We start from the raw sequence: 20,106 nt of genomic DNA, 5'->3' as shown, positions 1-20,106 counted from the left end.
ACATTTTCTAAGCGCAATAAAATAAGAATTGTTCTCAAAACCCAAACTGTTTTCCCACACTCTGTTTTACATTATCATGCATTTGTTTGTGACATTGTGCAATTTACTTTAGAGCGACCACACACTGAGCTTTTAGCTCTCAGCTGGGGTCTTCACATGAGCTGTGTGTGTGTGTGTGTGTGTGTGTGTAGCAGTGGTTAGGGATTAGGGTTAGCTATGAATTGGTCATGGCTAAGGTGAAAGTCAATGCAAAGTCTTAGTAAGGATAGCTGTACAGATCTGTCTCTCTCTCCCTGTGTGCGTGCATGTCTTTCTTTAGCTATCAGGGCTCATTTTGGTTCAATACCATCATTGTGAGGACATTTTGACTGGTCCTCAAATATCCATAGGGCTATTTGAGGGTTAAGACTTGGTTTTAGGGTTAGAGTTAGGGTCGGGGGCTAGGAATGCATTATGTCAAAGAGTGTTCTCACAGCTATACAGAGACAAGTGGAGGAATGTGTGGGTGCGCGTGTGTTTGTGTGTACACATGTTCAAAGTTCCATGGAATGGGGCGTGGTCTCGCTTTGTCACCCCGCCCCCCGTGTTGACTGACAGGTCCACAGGTGGAGGGTGAAACTAAAAGTGAACGTGCACCTGCGCGCGTGTGTGTGTGTGTGTGTGTGTGTGTGTGTGTGCGTGCGTGCGTGTGTGTGTGTGTGCGAGTGTGTGTGTGTGTGTGTGTGTGTGTGGGAGGGGACTGTGACACTGAGACACTGTGGGTGTGTGGACACTTTGACACAGGACACACTCACACCGAGCAGAGGACACACGCACAGCCGAGCTTCGCCCCGTCCTGCTGGGATAGTCTTCGTGTCGGAAGCCGCTGACAGGTGACCTGTCACCATGTTTAAGAAGAAGAAGTCCGTCATAACGCAGCCGAAACCAACGTAAGTAGCCCATTTGATTTGACACCTGTCCTCTCTGTCCACCTGTGGGAACCGTGGAGCTGTCTCCAGCCCGACGGAGACTTTCTGCTTCACGTTCTCTCAATGCCAAACCCCGTTCAGAAATGTCCTGTGTAAAGCAACCTTTTCCTCCTGGTGAAGAAAACCACTTGTGAACTAAACCTCCAGCCTGTCTTCAGTTCACTTTTATCACTGGAGCGACAGCATTCCTCTAATGTACTCCTGGAAGGATTGAAATCTAATGACAAAGAGGATTTTACCATAAGAAACGGATGCTAGGTGGAATACATTCTTGCCGAATTAAAGATTATTTGGTATTTATTTAAGAAAACATCAAGTTTGATATAAACCACGGTTTTTGTCAAGCGCTGGGACAAAACCACTTGTTATTCAGGCTTTGTTAATGGAGTACGGTGTCGGTGCTGAACATGCAACCAGAGAGCTGGGCGTCTCCTTCAGAGGACTTACCTCATTTAACTAGTATAGGATGACTAGTTGCCGAGCCAGTCTCCTGCATGATTTAACAGAGATACAATGCATTCAGAGAAACCATCTGTATGCTCTGCCTGTAGGACAGAGAGTTGTTAATGGGATTGCATAATGTGGCTCCAACTGAGCTGAGGGTGTGGCTGATAGGCAGTGTAGTGAAGTTGTAGTAACTGGTTTGATAAGTATTAGTCCTGTCCTCCCGAGGAACTGCTTACAGCCTCTCCCACAGTAATGCTGCCAAGCCCAGTCCATATCACTAACACTCCTCTCACTGCCTTTTGGACAGTTTCTGCCCTAGAAAAGAAAAATGATAAATATTTTAGAGCTGACGTTGCCTTATTAACTCATTATCCCTGGAGCCTTTACGCATTTTCATTTCACCCAAATGTCTTGCCTCTACTCTGCTCTCTGTGTGGATGTCTTTAAAGGGTGATAATGCTCTCTGTCACTCAGCAGGGGCTAAGAGGGCCGGGGCCTCATGAATTACACCCTCCAGTGTCAAATAGCAAAAGATCAGCGAAGCTGTTTTTCAGATAATGATCCTCAAGTGTGAGGTGTGTTCCTCCCACTGTCACACCTGCCACACAGACTAAAGAAATACTCCCCCAGAGGACTCCTGTTTCTGTGCAGTGGCATCACAATCACTTAAAGTCACATAGCAGAACCAAACAAAAATCCACTGATCGAGAAAAATAGAATTCATTATTGTTGGGTTCTTCTTATCAAATGACAGTGAAGATGCCATTGTGAAGATAAATGTAATCACTGCTGAACAACTCCCACATAAGCCAGATAACTGACAGTAATGGAATCCTAACAATGCAGCTCCGCTCTCTTCATTCTCTTCATGCTACTCCTCTTATTCAGGTTGTAGTTGGTATGTGTAGGGGAAAAAAACTTTGATCTCAGGTTGCTGTCAAGCTGTTAGTTTGAACCAGGCCAATGACAGCTCCAGGACGAAGCACGAGAGCCAAAGATGACTTTATCCCTAATCACCTTGGAGCAGGGGATTAGTTCCTGCCTTCACATTTCAAAAAATAATTGTTGATATGCTAGTTTAAGCCTGTCACAAAGATTTAATCTTCAAATGTCTGTCAGAGAAAGTGAATAAGACAGACAGACAGTGAGGAGGCACTGTATGTTTTGGGGTATTTTTCCTCTCCTTATCTAGACAGGGATGATTTCGAGACACAGGGTTGATGGCTGTGGAGACAGAGCAGAGCTCAGGGTTTGCTGTGACGCCCACAGAGAGCAGCACCCCTCCACACCCACTATGACTTAGTGCTGGAGTCTTCTGGTTCTAATTTGACCCTCTCCCTGTGGAAACATGTGAGCTGTGTTTCTCAAGCTAGTGCTCCAGTGCCAGTTTCTTCTCAGAACCAACACAATCTTGGTCAAAACATTGAATTAGAGCCAGTGTGTCTCTGTGGAAACGATTGACAACAGTTTTGAGCACAGAATAGCATTGTTTTCAGACGCTTCACTTCTGTATTCTGGGAATCAAGACAAAATGCTGTTTCTTGTTATGTAATATATTCCCTTTGAACACACCTTTGAACACTCTCAGTCGGACCACTCGTTCTAAAGACTGGGCTGGGTTAGTTATCATCTGTTCTGAATTTGAAACCATGAATTTTCCTGCACATGTTCTGCACAAACCAGGGCTGTTTATCGGTGAGTCCTGTACAGTAATCCAAAGACGTGTGGTTTAGGAGACTCGTTGTCTTTAAAGGAGTGGTGTGTTTACACAAGGACCTGTTGGTTTGAGGTTTTCAGTGAGAAATGGGAACAGTGCGTGTTTGCTATCCCGAGTGTGTTCACTGAAACCTCCTCAAGGGTGTTTTTCATCTGGATGAGCCTCAATAGACAAACTCCCTGCCACTTGTGCAGAGTTCTGCAGGATATACTTGTTCAAACTTGTTTCATATCAAAAGCAGCAGAGGCTTCTGCAATTAAAGTCAGTGTGTGTGATGTGATAGGTGGTGGGTTTGAAGTGATGGACATGGACAGTCTCACACACACACACACAGCTTGGATTGTTTTGTTGTAGTTTGTTTCTCGCTTACATTTACTGCTGTCACGTACTCTCTTAACAGCTGCTGTTACCTGATACGGTGGTTTGATGCTGATGCTTAAATTCATTTAGAGACTTAAATTAAATTAGATAACAATAATTGCTTTTTCTTTCAACTAATCAAAGAGGTAGGGGGATACATTTCAGTACATGCACTGATCTGTTGGTTTTGTCCACCACAGACCACTGACAAGTGTCTTCCTCATCACACACGTTTGTTTTTGAGACATTATCAATATATCATTATCGGCCTCACAAGTATTGGTCTGAATTTACTCACAATGAGTCTCTTACATTTGTTAACCGAACAACAATATGCTATGACGTCATTTCAATTTCAAATGACATTACTGCATTTTCATGTTACTTATCATACATGCAGACAGTGTCTTTGAAAAGCTAAGATCAGCTGAGCTAATACATCATCCAGGCTCTGGTGTCAATCTGCTTCTGAGGTCAGAAGTGATGTCGCAGATGTTTCGATCCAGTTCCATGTCAGAACTATAAACTGAGGCACTTGAACGTGCACTCAGACACACCCTGCATGTGGGTGATAGCTGTCACTCTGATTGGTCGGGGTGTGTCTGCTGCACGATATGAGGAGAAAACAGGAGAAAACCTGCTGGGCCAGTTTGCTTGACTTAAAGGAGTGATGTCAGCTGTGTGTGTTATAAAGCTACTTGTGTCTCCTCACTGTCTTTGCTGACCCCAAAGTTCATTTATCATGTACAACACAACAATTAGTGACACAACTTTGCAAATTTGCAACTGATGGTTGTGTATTGACAGTATGTCGGCTCTTGTGTCTCATGTTTGATTCTCAGAAAAAAAGAAGTGAGTCATCTGCTTGGTATTTAGATCCTGGAGGAGATAAAGCGGTGAATATAAGGAGTGCAACTGTGCCTCATCAAGTCATTAATGGCTATAAAAACAAGCTCACAGCTATTATGACAGTTGATGTGCACAGTGACAATACATATCACAGAGATAGCTCTAAGTCATTTGGAACCAAATTAAAGCATATGGTTTGTTTCTGAAGCCTAATATGCTGTTGTCTGTGTAGATTATTAAAGGTATTTGCTGCACTCCCGGTAAGGTCTCACGGTTGCTTCTCTCGTTGCATCTTGGCCACAACTTTAAAACTGTTTTATTCAACCAGAAGTCCAAAAAACCACTGACGTTTATTTTATATATGCGATATGACACAGAGAAAATCCTCACCTCTGAGAAGCTCGATCCACTTCGTGTTCCATGTACTCATTTATTTTATTTATTATCAACTAATCCTCCTTTGAACAACTTATCAGTTAAATGTAATTGTTTTAACGATAGTGTTTTGGTGCCAGTGTGTGTTTTAGAGAACATACTCATAATGCATATCCACTTAGGCCTTCAAGCTACAAAGAATATTTGACTGGAAAGTTTCCATAGACTTTCTGATTGGTAAACACAGTAAGTGTCACTGTGCTGCAAAAAGCTGCAGTATCCGTGTCTCTTGTGGAAACTTTAGGTGGGAAACAGTGACAACTTGTGGTTGTAACACGCAGCGTCTCACTTCCTGTGATTGTCTTTCAGGGCTCCCTCCACAGAGCTGAGTGCCCTGATCGAGAAGCTGCAGAGGAATGCAGATAAAGTGGAGAAGAACATCTATGATGTGGAGCAGAACCTCAACAAGGTACAGTCTAATTACAGTGTCTCCAAACAGCCTCCAACATCTTTTCATACACACAATTTTATATATGTAATCAGATACAAATAAAAATAGTGATTTGACAAAATAAAACGTTGTTTTTATTTACTGATCAAGTGTAACATTTTTTTTAGATTTAGACCAATCAGAGGTTAAACGAAGTCACAGCTTCAGCTGTGTTATATAATATACATTTATATCTTAATTACGTAATCTTAATTAAGTAAAGCCTCAAAGCAGGCTGGAAGCTTTTAACTGGAGCAAACACCCAGTTGTATTCATCCTCAACCTCCTCCCATGATTCCAATCAGCCACATGAGTCCTGGACTCACAGGCCACAGTTTTATTAAATTGGTGTCATGGTATTTTATTTCATGTGCACAGTCAGGATTCATATCTAGTCATTTAAACAACACTGCAGTTGTTGTTCAGGTGGAAAAATGTAATTAGCCTCAGTTTCATTTTTAAAGGCTTGTGTTTCGCTTCCTATATTTATTAAAACGTTTTGAAAGTCAAGTTGAAAGAATATCTACATATTAAAAAAGGTGAAAATTTATGCAGCAACAACTAGAAAGGCCCAACAGTCACCTTATGGAAGCACAGGGTTCAGTAAATGGCCACAACTAAATCTACACCCTCAGTTTGTATTGCAGGTTTTCTGTTTGTTGTCATTATTACTCTAGTGACACAGTTTTATGAGGGTTAAAAGAGCAACTTAACTCTGTGGCAATTTCAGACTAAGATCTTAACTCATCTCCTGTGTTTATTCTGCTGCGGCTCGTGTTTGCTTTGACATGAAATTGTAGCCAGCAGCGTTTCTCTGACCGCACCTGACTGACTCTGTTACATCCTCTGTGCTTCTGCTGCAGGATGTGAGTAAGATCAATGAGGGGAAGCAACCGCTCTATCAGGATGACACCAACAAGAGAATCCTTAACTCTCTGGAGCTGCTCATTGGCTTGGACGAGGACGCCGTGAACGCCAAACGTCTCCAGCATCCACAGGCTGAGATGATAGAGCAGGAGTAAGTAGTACTCAGCTGCCGAATTTTCTGAATGACACCACCATGCTTTGTATGCAGTCTCTTTTTATTCCCTCACCTGACTTCCTAAATCCTCTGTGGCAGAAAACCTTTCACACATTGAAAATAAAATAAATTTCTATTCAAAAGAAATATGACAGTAATGATATATAGCTTACTAATACACAAAATATGTAACCTGTGTTTAGAATGAAAGGAGAAATTAAGCATTATTACCAAAGAAAACATGAATGGTCAGTTAATTAATTAGTCTTACCTCAACTTAAAACTTTACCATAGTGGTGCACTACAGCCCCTTGTATCTTGTCTGAGTGTGACAACATCAAACACTTCCTGATCAAGAGTGAGGACATTTTCCCTAAGGCACTATCTGTTTAGGCAGGCAGGTAAAAAAAAATCCCCCTTTTTCTCAGATGAAAAAGAAAATAAAGAAGAAAAGGATTTACATGTTTTTCACCCACTGTTTTCTAGCATTTAATTTGAAAAACCGATGTTGCATTGATGGCACCAGTCTCGTTTAACAGCAGTAGAAATAATGTCAAACAATAGATGTGAATGAAAAGTGACTGTAAATTATCATATACAGCAAATGCCAGTGTTCAAATCATGAGTCTTAACTAATGGCTGTGGTGTGACTTGCACAAACATGTAAAGGCTTGGTAAGAAAAAACATTGAGGGGGTGAAAGTACTTCTAACCGCCTACAGCATGCACAGTGCTGCTGATCAATGTTAGAGAATCACACAGAGAGAGACTTTTTTTCTCTTCCTGTCACTTGTTATTTTAACACAACCTTATATTTTATTATAAAATCTCTGGTTAAGTATTAAGTATTAATATGTGCATAATTTGTATACACAGCTTGTTTAAATATAATACTGAATTTAATGAACATTAGGTATTGATTGTGATTAATGTGTATTTATTCAGCATGAGGCAACTGCGGGAGAGGGTGATGAAGCTGAGAGAGGACCATGACCGTATCTACCACCTGGTTCGCACTGAGGGGATGCCCAGCATCAACTGGGGCAACATGATGGATGAGAAAATGGTAGGAAACCTACATGTCCCTTCACTCACTGTACTTGCCACTGTGGCACCGTCATTAACCTCTGGGATCCTCCATAATCCAGCCAGAGCACTTTCCACATGATGGTGATGGTGATGGGGTGGTTCTTGACTGATATGGGTAAAGCAAATAAAACAATAGATCTTGATTAACAGTATCTGGTTAACTCACTTTCCTGATGTTAATATATTTTCATTGAAAGTATTAAGCACACACACTTACAGTATTGTACAACAGTTAAGATTAACTTGGATCCATAGTAAATAAAAAAAAACTGATCACGTACAAAATCAATGCCACTGACAAGCAGTAATTCTGCAAAAGAAACCAGATGACAAACTAGTGTAATATATGTTTTAGAGTAGGACAATTATTCTAAATGATATAAGATGAAATACACAAATTCAGCACCAGTTCAGTGCAACACTAAAATTTATATTTGATTGTCCCTCTGTTTATATTTATTGAAATGTAATATACATGGTTTAAAGGTAATTTTAATAGCTGCCAGACCAAGTAAAGTCCAAACTGTTTCACACTGTTAAGTGGAGGGGACTGAAATGTGTTGTTTTGTCTCCCTGCCCAGGACAACCTGAAAAACAAGGGCTTTGGACAGGACCTGCCATCTGTGGAGAACGAGGTGGAGGAACACAACATCTTCCACAGTGAGGTGGAGGCTCTGGCTCCTCACCTCTCCACCTGCGGTGACAAGGTACAAACAGCAAACCACAAGGAATGAATGACATCAGGATTTATCAGTGATCATAGCAGTAGTGAAACTGTGTTAACTGATCGTACATTTTATGTTGTCACTAATAAGACTCACAATGACAACATTCTGTCACATCAGCTAAATAGCATCAGTTGAACGTGTTAAACAACCACAAACCTGAACTTCTTAAACAATTGTCTTTAATCTCTGCGTCTGTTGTTTCTTCAGGAATACATCAGTGGCCTCCAGACGAAGTACAGCAAACTACTGGTAATGAACACACATCACATGAGCTATACTGTTGCACTGGGCAACATGTTCTCTCATCACCATCAACACAAACACACACACTGTTGTTTATTTAGATCCAGTCCTGCATACACTGTCTGGCTGCCAAATGTGGATTATTGTTAGTATTCGTGAGCTCTGTGGATTTGCATTGACAGAAACCAGTGATCTTGGAACTGAGAGCCACAGACAGACAGACATGTTGTTTGTTTTGGTCTTTTCATTGGATTTGTTGACAAAAAGAAAACTAGAGGGCGCTCTGAGAGGGCATACCTCCACCAAGGCTAATGCCCTACCTCGCCATGACAAAGCAGTGTTTCCCATGAATTATCTAGACTGTGGTGGTCCACCATATTTTTATTTGTCCTGCCACAGTTCCATAATGAGCCAAAACCTTTTTTTACAGTATTGGCCGTTAGGTTTATTGTTCAGGTACAGTGCTGCTGGATTGTCACTGCTTCTTTGTTAATTGCTACTTTGTAGCTGCTTCCAGCTGAGAACCCTATTTAAACATCACAAATGTTACTACATTTTAAAACCTTTTTAGCACATGTTACTTCAAAAGCATTTTAAAAATGTACTGTACACTGCTTCAGCATTGCATGGGGAAAATAATGAAGCTGAACTTCCTGTCGTAATGTCAAAAATAACACTGTGGCTGATGGATCTGTGAAGGGATAACTCAGGCAACATTCACTCTACTATTTTTTTGTTGTTTTAAAATGCATCAGAGTTTTCAAGTGCCTGAAGGTTTGGAAACAAGGTGTAACTGTTAATGACATCTAGTCTCTTTCTCCCTTGTTTAGGCCAGTTCCAGCGCTCGTCAGCGCAACCTGCTGAGTCTGCGGGACTACATGCAGCGCTGCACCAATGAGCTCTACTGGATGGACCAACAGGCGGATGAGAGGATCAACTACGACTGGAGCGACGCCAACCTCGACTACCCCGCCCGCCAGAGGCAGTATGAGGTAGGGGCGATCACACAGCACATAAAAACAAGCTGCATTTAGATAACATGGAAAAACTTAGCATGTTTATTTAACTTTTAACAGAACTTCATCAGCAAATGTCTGGAGTCCAAGGAGGCCACCGTTACCAAGCTGAATGATGATGGAGAGAAGCTGATGGCCGCGGATCATCCAGGGAAAAATGTCATTGAGGTACAGACTCATTTGTCATTTGACTCTTTCCTTGCTGCATGTACAGAAATATCTGGCTCACCATAACAATACCAGTTCCTGTGGGATTTCCCAAGGATCCAGCCAAGTTAGATTCAGTTTTCTCCAGCTCCAGACGATTTCTAAAATTAGTACCTGATGATGGATAGATTCATTAAGAATATTTGGCAATTGAAACGTAACATTTGAAGTATGCCAACATTTTTGGGGGAATTTAAGGCCAATCTGAGTCCCATCCAGAGTTTCCTTAAGTTTGTCTCATCTTTCTCTCTCTCCTCTTCCCTTTTTCCGGCTGATCTTCCATTATGTCCCCTCTCTGACTATGGAGGTGAACAAACACAGAGCACCTGTGTGTATGTGATTTGTGGGAAGTGAGTCTCTCCTGATGTGAGATTGTGTGAATAAGCTTCAGTAGTACTTAGTGAAAGGGAAGAGAGCGGAAATAAGTGCTAAACTAACCCAGTTTAGAATTGTAATAGAGTTACAAAATCTATTTGTCACTGCAGCACTATGGTCCGCTTGTGTTATTCTGAATGTGCCTTACTTGTAAAGTGGCTTCACTTCCTGTTTCGCACACACACTGTTGACAGGCTCATACGGAGGCGGTCCATGCTGACTGGAAGGAGTACCTGAACCTGCTCATCTGTGAGGAAAACCACCTGAAACACATGGACGAGTACCACAAGGTTAGACACATGTACACATGTACACATGCACACAAGGACACACGACACAAATACACACACACTCACTGATGAGCTTTTCCCTGTTAAATGTGTGTGTGTGTGTGTTGGTCTAGTTCCAGAAGGAGTCTCGTGACACTCAGGACCTGCTGAAGCGGCTGGATACAGAGGTTAACCAGAAGTACAACCCAGAGTTCAAAGATGTGTATCAGATGGAAGGTCTCATCAGGGAGCTGGATGTGAGCATTTATTTATCTCAACATGGATTAGATGGGTGACAACCAAGTGGCATTGAATCCTTTTACAACAGAGGAAATATGCTGTGTGTCTGTGTGTATGTAGGACCAATCCAAGGCCATGGACCACTTTGATGAGCGGGTCAAGGCTCTTCAGAAGCGCAGCCAGCAGGTGTTACCTCTGAAGTACCGCAGAGAAACACCCCAGAAGCTGCTGCCCGTTGAAGCTCTGTGTGAGTTTGACACAGATGAGGTACGTCATGTGTTTTTGGAGTACAAACATCTTCGGATTGTCGCTGCCATTACTAAATAAATGTTATTTTTGAAGTTGTTTTATATGGAAAAGGAACATTACACTCCTCACCAATTAAACGTTACACACAATGTTAATAAGAACAGGGGCCAGCTTACAGAAAGGGTTACACATACGCAAATACTGATATATGCATACATTGAATGGATAATCTCTTGAAATGATCTGGTGGGCTGTATGTGACTTATACAAAATTGACAAGTTACAACAGACAGTTTAAAGAAGACACAAACAATAAATATTACAATAAATAATATAAAAATAAAAATGTTTTCTAGTTATGGCACTTATTAAGTATTGCACAAAAGATGAATTGGTATAGAAAGTTAACAGATTGTGATGTTGGACATATGTAGGGGCAGATTTTGCGTGGGGAGAGGTACACTCTGCTCCGGAACAATGGGGCCAAATGGGATGTGAAGGACGCAGCCGGACGTAAAGTCACCGCACCAGCCGTCTGCTTCATGACCCCCCCCACTGACCCTGAGGCTGTGGCCATCACTGACAAGTGAGTGTGCACAAATCCACACGTGTGTGTACAAAGACATGTACTGGATGAACTCCAACATGGTATTCTAGTTGTAGGCTGTAACTGTGTGTTATGTTGTTGTGATTGCAGTCTGGCCAGCCAACAAAAGGCTGTCAAACAGAAGATGGCAGGCAGCAAGTCAACTCTGCTGAAACGCTACGATGTGCTGAAGAAGGACAGTGGGACTGGTACAGAACACATCACAACTTTTAGAAAACTTAATTTAGGTGTTGCTTACAGAAAACTAGGTGATATTTTAGAATATAACAGAGGAGGCAACTAGTGTGATTTCAGAGCTCACTTTTGCCAGGGCTGGATTGGCTATGAGGGCCCCAGCCCTCCAAAAGCCCTGGTGACAATGTGTCACTTGATTTATGGCTGCTTCATTTGCTGCTAATTTCCTAAGGAAATGATAAGAACCTTAATGTGGGTCCTCACTACATAACTCCAGGTCCTGTCTCCAGGCCTGTTATCATTTTAACCGATATATGCCTTAATAAATGATTGTTTATTCACATTACAATATGTTATTTTTATTATAATAATAATAACAATGGGGGCCACTCACTTATAGATAATGTTTCATTATGAAAGCTAAATTATCACAAGCTAACAAGGGTGATGAGTATCTGCAGTAGGTAGTTAATGTTTTTATAATGTGATGTCTTATAATTCAGTAAGGTCAGTCGTTTTAACCAAGAGAGATGCAAAACGAAAACCATTCGATATATTAGTCACAGTTACAGCAGTTTACCTGCTAAGAAGATCAAAGTCCAGTGGATGAAGAAACAGGAGTAGTGAGATGGTCACACAGGATTTTAACTGTAAAATAATTAGTCAAACTAACAGTTGTAAACATCCATCACAGTTTACAGAAAGTTTACCTTTCAGTATTACATGTATGTTGTACAATATTATCACAACCAAAAATGATTAGTTGGCAAAACTATGAAAATATGAAAAGTACTAAACTGGAACCATCCTTTAAATTATTAATAAATGGTGCACTGCCTTTTGCTATAATAGGTGTTTACAGTATCTACATAAACGTACAGTGTTGTTATTCAGCTGTGAAAGGATTGCTTGAACTCTGGTGTAATTTGGCATGAAACAAAACCACAGTATTCAACAAATATTTCAGATGAAATTATTTGTTGTTGTCCTGTTGAACATTTCGTTACCTCATCCTGTGCCACTGAAGTGAGCAGATCAATCCAAAGTACACAGTTCATCATGCTGTGTGTGTGATTGTATGTGACCACAGACAAGGAGGAGCAGCAGTGCCGCCAGCTGATGGCCAGTCTAGACAAGGTTGTCAGTGACCTGGACAAACAGGAGAAGGGCATTCATGCCCGAGTGCGCCCTCCGTTGGAGCAGAACAGGCCACTGCAGGACAGCGCTGACCGCTTGCAGGACATGAGGGTATGAGATTCAGTTGCAGTGATTCTGTTTGATTGCTCGTCTCACAATTCAGCCCAAAAAACGGAGGTACAGTGTTAATGTGATAATTTACGTTTCAGGACATTGCTGCAGCTGTCAGTAAGATTGAACCAGAGAAATCCTCTAAAGCACAGGAGGCAAAAAGCTTCTTGGTCTCCAACCCGAATTGTAACAGTTCTCCTCAGCTTCACAGCAAGGTGGATGAGGCCAACAACAAGTACGCCAAGATCGAAGAGCTTCTTCAGTGCTCTCAGGAGAAGTAAGGGATTGATATGCATCTCAGGATTTCATAGTTTTTGGTTGTGGTGGAGCTGTATTCCTCAGGTTTTTCTGTTTCTGAATAGTTTTTACATCTAATAACTGCACTTAAACTTTGTTTTAGACTGAAGAATTCCAACCAGCTGGAGACGTCCCTTCAGAATGGAAAGACGTTTCTTTCTACCTACGAGAATAAGCTGGCCAGGGAGGAGGTTGCTCCAGCTGACCTCTCCTCACTGGACAAAACACAGCGGGAGCTTGCAGTAAGTTCTTATATTCATTGGCACACATTGGAATGATGCACTACACTAACTGACACCAGGACATGCAAGTAATTTGGACAATAAAGTTTTTGACCAGTTGAAGTTCTATGGAGCAGCGTTGTAATCAGCAGGTCCCCATTTTACGCAATTGAAATGTTAAAATGAACAACATTTGGTGGTGCTGCATCGAGAAACTAAGAAGACAGCCAGCTTGCAAACCAGAACAACAATCAGCTTTATAGATGTTGTATGTAGCAGAAAATGCATCTAACACGTTAATTTGGTAGAAGGAATATACATATGATATAATATATATAGTGTGCAACTATGTAATACACTCAGTATCACACAATGGACAGAGTAAATGATCATATAAACTCATGGCTCTGAAGTAGCAGAGGGTGAGGGTACCAATTTTCTTGGAAGAAACTCAGAGATCCAGAAACAAGGAAGGCAAGGAAGGAAGGGAGGGAGGGAAGAAAGGAAGGAAGGGAACATTTATTGACTCATAAAACTCAGGCCAAGAAACTGATGGAGGGTCATCAACAAGTTTGTCACTAACAAGTGAAAAGATGGTGACTTTATTAGCAAATATGCAGTGAATTAATTGCACAAATGGAAGTGTTAGAATTAAGAAATCCTCCACAAGCTTATTCTATCATTGAATTGTCTGAATTTGAACAGAACACATTATGGTATCCAATTAAATTTGTCTAATTCGCTACCCTTAGGATATTGGCTCTGACCTGAGGTCCAAGAGGTCAGTGGTCTCTGACACAGAGCAGAACCTGCGCTTGGCCAAAGGCAGCTGTGACAACATGGCTACCAAATTCCAAGAGCACTGCCCCGACATTGAGAGGCAGGAAGGTGATGTCCAGAAGCTCAACAAGCGCTTCAACAACCTCAACAGGCAGATCGACACCAGGTGAGAGGGTCAGGGCAAAGCGGGAACATTATCTGAGAGTTGTACATCTGTAGTTATTGGAAAAAAGTAACTGAACATTTCACTACAAACACACGTACCACATAGACTTAAACATAAGATCTGCATGTTGATCCGTTTTGCTGTGTGTTGCAGGTCTCAAAGCTTGCAGAGATCCAAGATGGCGTACAACAATTATCGCAATGATTATGACAATCTGAACAGTTGGCTGTCTCGTGTCCCAAACTACGAGGCTAAAGAAAGTGATGACACCACACAATTGGAGACCAAACTGAAGAATCAGAGGGTGAGAGTGTAAAAGCAACAGGGCAATACATGCTCTGCAGAGTTTCGTGGTGTAGCAGATTGCTCTACCAATTGGTCTGTAGAAAAATGCTTATAACAACTTTTCCATTTTCTACAGAACTTGCTCTCTGATATTGCAAGAAAGGAGTCTGACTTGAACAACATCTCCAAAAATGCCCAACTTTACCAACAAGCTGTCAAAGTAAGATATTTTATATCGATTTTTTGCCACCCAATCCTGACTTTTAATGTGCACATATAATGGTATATCTTTTTTGTAGGACTACGAGATCGAAACAGAGAAGTTCAGATCTATTCTTGATCTGGAGGATGGACTTGTGCCTCAGACATACAAGAGGAGCAGATTGGAATCACCTGCAAATACAGTCAAGGCAGAGGTGAGGCACAACTATCAAGCTTTCATGACCTTTTCATCGATGTCAGCCAGCAGCAGCTGTGGCTCAGCTCTCAGGACGTAGAGCGGGTCGTCCACTAATGAGAAAGTTAAAGGTTTGATCCCTGGCTCCTTCAGTCCACATGCCAAAGTGTCCTTGGGCAAGACTCTGAACCCTAAATTGCTCCTAACGGCTGTGCCAGCAATGTGTGAATGGTGTGTGCTAGAAAAAGTGCTGCATAGAGGAGTGCTGTTTGAATGTGTGTGAATGTGAAAAGCGCCACTTAAAAGCAGTCCAATTACCATTTACCATGTCATAAATAATGACAAATATAAAGCATTAGAGGCTGAGATATCCTAACCCCACAGAACTCCTGGATCCTACATTCCCCATAATACAAAGACACCTCCAGTTTATAACACAGCCTTCTTTTAAAGATTTAGTCTTCAACCCAAATTTAAAAAAAAAAGTTTAGTAATACTCCTCATGATGTGAAAACATTGTATGATAAACATTACATGTGTTTGGCGGACACTTTTATCCAAAGCGACTTACAATTAGTGTATTCCACATCTATAAGGGGCCATTCAGGGGTTCAGTATCTTGCCCAAGGACACTTCCACATGCAGATGGGGAAGACTGAGGATTGAACCGCTGACCTTCTCGTTGGAGGACAACCACTCTACCCCCTCAGTCACACCCGCGTGAGATTGCGACGTCATATATCTTTCAAAAAAGAATCATCCACCCAGGATACAAAGCAGTTAGTAGCACTCTGGGCTGTTTTTCAGTCATCCAATATCAGATATTTTCCCTATTTTTATAATTTTAAAAACTACTAACAAAACAAAGAAGGGAAAATTTATTTTTGGTCAACTTGCTTGTTAAAACTAATTCTTTCTAACACAGCAGTCCTGCAATAAATCCTGCTTTCTTAAGGTTATAATGTTCTGTTTTTGTTAAATTGTTCAGGGATGTGTAGACTCAACTTTATGGACACATCTGTGAAGATTCTCAGTCATCTGGTTATTAGTAGTTTCAGTTCTTTACTTGAGCAGCTTAATAGACAATTTGGAGGCTGCAGTTTGTTTGTGGTGCTGTTGAATAATATTGAAAGTTAAAAATGCTTATGAACCAATGTAGGAACTTTGGCAGGATTTACTTTATGTGCTATTCATAATATGTTATTTCAATGTTTGCAGGAAGCTGCAATTGAATCTAAGTTTACTGAGGTAAATGCTGTGAACAGTCAAAGGTTGCAGAATCTGGAGTTTGCAGACAGTCTTCTCAAACAGGTGAAACATTTACTCATAATAATATTAACAACAATAACAGCAACATCAGAAGCAATGATAAATGAAAATAATAATATTAATAATTGTCCCTTTATAGCAACCTGAGATTCACATGATCCAGCCGACAAATGTCAAGTCAGTTCATGCTGCCCAAGGAGAGGAGCCTTGGAGAATCAAGAAGCAGCTGGATGATGAGGTCCAGAGGAGAGAGCAGCTAGAAAAAGAAATTGAGATCATGCAGACTGACATCTATGTCCTTGAAGGACAGAGGCCCCAGGATACAATTGTCAAAAAGGAGCTAATTAAAAAGGTTCCTGACCCCCAACTGGATGAGGAGATTCATAAAGTCCAGCAGAAACTCTCAGAAGAACGCCGCACTACTCATGTCTTTGAGAATGACCTTGAAGTGCTGAAGTTAAAGCTGCGTGGCTTTGAGACAGAGGTAAAAGAAGGGGCACAGCAATACACTGTGAAAGAGGTCCTGCGAATAGAAAGAGACCGGGGTCAGGAGGAGGAGGTGCGCAAGCTTCGGGAGGACCTGGATGAGTTAAGAAGGCAGAAGTTGCTCAAAGACAATGATCTGATATCGTTTCAAAAGCAGGTGACACTTCTGGCTGAGGAGAAGAGCAGGGAACAAGAGGTAATAATTGAAGAAGAGGTGATCAAAGTTCAGAATGACCCCCAACTTGAAACAGAATATCGATTTCTCCTTGACCGGAGGCAGAAGGAAACAGATGGCAGGACACAGCTGGAGGATGAACTGAAATTTCTTCAGGAGAAGCTACGAAGGCTGGAGAAGGAGAAGGCAATGGCAGAGGAGAAGATTTCCATCAAGGAGGTGGTGAAAGTAGAGAAAGATGTTACCTTTGAAAGGGAGGTTGAAAACATCAGGAGACAGTATGAAGATGAGAAGACCAAAAGAAGATCATCACAGCGGGAAAAGGCTGACATGCAGAGGAAAATTACCAGTCTAGAGGAGGAAAAGTCTAAGGTTGTTATTCAGGAGAAAGTGCGGGAGATTGTCCGTCCTGACCCCAAGGCTGAGAATGAGGTGGCCAATCTCCGGCTTGAACTTGTGGAGCATCAGAGACGCTATAAAGATGCAGAGCTCCATCTTAGATCCCTGCAGGATGAGCTGAACATGCTGAGGAACAGAGGGCCTCAAGTGGAAATCAAAGAGCTCATCAAAGAAGTCATCAAATATAAGACAGATCCACAGACTGAAAGAGAACTGGAGAGACTTCGCAATGAAATTGTTGATAAAACCCACGAGACTGAGAAATCTGAGATGGAAATCCGCCAGCTGAACGATGAAATTCAAAGATGGAAGAACACCAAACCCCAAGTACAGACAAGGGAGGTGGTAAATGAAGTGCTGCAGTACAGAGAAGATCCCAAGACCAAGGAGGAGATTGAGACTCTTAAAAGGAAGCTGGCTGATGAACAGAAGAAACGCCTCGACCTTGAGGCAGAACGATCAAACCAAGAAGATAAGATTAGACTGAGGAAAATAGATCTTTCTCAGGTTCGCGAGAAGATTGTTCAGCATGAAGTGGTCAAGATGGAAGAAGACCCTCTCCTCAGATCAGAGTGCGACACCTTCTCACACAACATCAACAATGAACAGAGACAAAAGGAGAGCCTGAAAACGGAGCTCTACCAGCTGCAGAGAAAGAAGACTGACCTGGATCTGCAATTGGAGGAACTAGAGCGCGAGCGCAAGGCGAGGCGTGATGCAGAATTGGAGATTCAGAGGCTTCGGATCAGACTTAATGAACTGGAGCTCCGCGACAAGGAGAACCGTGAGAAGGTGACGGTCAAACAGAAGGTAGTCCTGCAGCAGGATCCCCAGCAGGAAAAGGAGCACTCCATCCTCAGACTACAGCTTGATGAAGAGAAGCACAAACGCACCCTGCTTGAGAAAGAGTTAAATGCCCTCATCCAGCAGCAAATCACCCTGGAGAAGATTGACGTGAAGGAAAGAGTTGTCCGCACCGAGAAAGTCCAAGTTGAAAGGGACCCAGAAGCTGAGATTGAGATTGAAAACCTGAAGAGGACTCTGGAAGAAGAGAAAAGGAGAAGACGAGAACTCGACCAGGAGATGTCCACTCTCACTTCCAGACTCTCAGATATGGAGTTCTCTAACACCAAGTCTACTAAAGAACTGGACTACATCCGTGATGAAAGTAACCGTGTGCAGCAAGAAAACCAAAGGCTGCAGAATGAGATACGCAAGCTCCGGTCTGAGATTGAGATTACCAGTAAAGAGACTCGACTTATTACTGAGTCTGCACCAAGGGAAGACGGAAAGAACCTGGAGTTGAGGCTTGATTCACTGCAGAGAGAACTCACAGAACTCAGGGGCGTAACCACCATAAAGGATGACGAAATCGAAAGGCTACAAAAGAACCTGGCAGCAGTGAGAATGAAGAGGGAGCAGAGGGAGAGCCATCTCCGCAGGTCTATTGTCATCATTGATCCAGATTCAGGAAAAGAGATGAGACCAGAGGAGGCCTTCAAGCTAGGCCTGATCGACTGGAAGATGTTTGTCAACCTGCAGAGCCAGGAGTGTGACTGGGAGGAGATCTCAGTCAAAGGTCCTAAGGGGGAATCCTCAGTTCTTCACGACAGAAAATCTGGGCAAAAGTTCTCCATCGAAGATGCGTTGCGTCTTGGGCACATCACAAATCAACAAGTTCAGCAGTACATAAATAAAGAAATCTCTATCCAGGAGTTTGGTGTAATGGTGTCGGGCAAGACCAAGTAATTGGCAAAATTCTAAGAGCTTTGATCTGTTTTGTCTCTGTTGTTAAGAAGTCTCTGCTTTTTATTGTACTTCTACTTTATTATTATGGTGAGCTGGCATTATTTTCTTCTTTATCCATGATTCTTCATTGCACTATGTATTTATTTGCTTATGCATATTCAGTTTTGTGGTACTGGCATCAATATATGGATTGATATTAATATTGTTACAGCTAAATAAATGACACTGGTAGGAAAAGCTCAGCAGCGCTTTTATTTCTCAGACTGGGTACGAGGGTCAACAACATAACTTTGATTTGATATTGTCGTTAAAATTCTCAAGGGTACTAAATGTTTCATTTATTGTGGGGTCTTCCCCAGTTTGTCTGATGTGATCTCTGCAAGCTTCAATAAAATTTGAATCAAACTAATGAAATGTATACTGTAATAATTCAAATTTTTTTCGTCAACAATAGCACAGTACATACATTTCCATAGAACTACATTCCTTTTTCTTTTCTAGCTATATATGCTATATATTTATAGCAGTTGTACACATTATATTTATATAATATGCAAGAAAACCCACAAGGTCTGCATAAAATAGTAAATTGTCTACTGTATAATAGCATAGGTAAATATACAGGTGCAGTATTTACTCTATAGTAAATACTCTTAAAGGTTATATGTACAGCAGCCAACAACTATTTTCAATATGAAGATATAGTGGAGTAATGGCCTGCTGGCCAGAGAATGAAGTCACACTCCCTTCACATGTTCATCTTAGTGCATGTGTGTGCATGTTAGTGCACGTGAGTCCCTCCCTGTGAAACTGTTTACCCTCCACCTAAGTCTACAAAGCAAGATGGCTACAGCTCCGATGAGCAGTGATGTTAACATGACATCTAGGTCGACACAAAAATGTCCTAGCTTTGACACATTTTAGAGCACACACACTCTGCAACAACATCAGTGGGATCCTGCCACTGATGTCCATAATCTCTATTATCCACATTTGACTTAAGCAGATGGGGAAGACTGAGGATTGAAGCCCAGTCCCAATTTCATCTAGAAAATCTTCCCTAGAAATTGTTACACCACTCGCTACGTCATCAGCAGCCAAGTAATGTTATTACAGTGACAAACAATATCAACTAACGTTATTATATTAACAACCGTTATCAGCCAAACATGACAATAGTGACACGTCTGACAACTGCAGGACAGACGTTA

At 41.7% G+C, this 20,106-nt stretch overlaps 1 protein-coding gene across 1 annotated transcript; it reads left to right on the top strand.

Moving 5' to 3' along the window:
- The first annotated feature begins 756 nt into the window (after positions 1 to 756).
- On the top strand, positions 757 to 19,304 carry ppl (periplakin). Its single transcript, XM_035180565.2, has 22 exons — positions 757 to 929; positions 5,086 to 5,185; positions 6,070 to 6,224; positions 7,172 to 7,292; positions 7,897 to 8,022; positions 8,251 to 8,292; positions 9,117 to 9,278; positions 9,363 to 9,470; positions 10,079 to 10,174; positions 10,288 to 10,410; positions 10,514 to 10,660; positions 11,077 to 11,228; positions 11,340 to 11,437; positions 12,514 to 12,671; positions 12,770 to 12,948; positions 13,072 to 13,210; positions 13,942 to 14,135; positions 14,289 to 14,439; positions 14,557 to 14,640; positions 14,720 to 14,836; positions 16,036 to 16,128; positions 16,226 to 19,304. The coding sequence occupies exons 1-22, from the start codon at positions 886 to 888 to the stop codon at positions 18,893 to 18,895; spliced, it is 5,259 nt and encodes a 1,752-aa protein (XP_035036456.2). The 5' UTR covers positions 757 to 885; the 3' UTR covers positions 18,896 to 19,304.
- Positions 19,305 to 20,106: the final 802 nt, after the last annotated feature.

Source organism: Hippoglossus stenolepis, chromosome 16, assembly GCF_022539355.2.
Source record: "Hippoglossus stenolepis isolate QCI-W04-F060 chromosome 16, HSTE1.2, whole genome shotgun sequence".
In the NCBI taxonomy this organism is placed as follows: Eukaryota; Metazoa; Chordata; class Actinopteri; order Pleuronectiformes; family Pleuronectidae; genus Hippoglossus; species Hippoglossus stenolepis.
The sequence above is the reverse complement of the archived record's forward strand: the minus strand, read 5'-3'. Positions and strand labels throughout refer to the sequence as shown.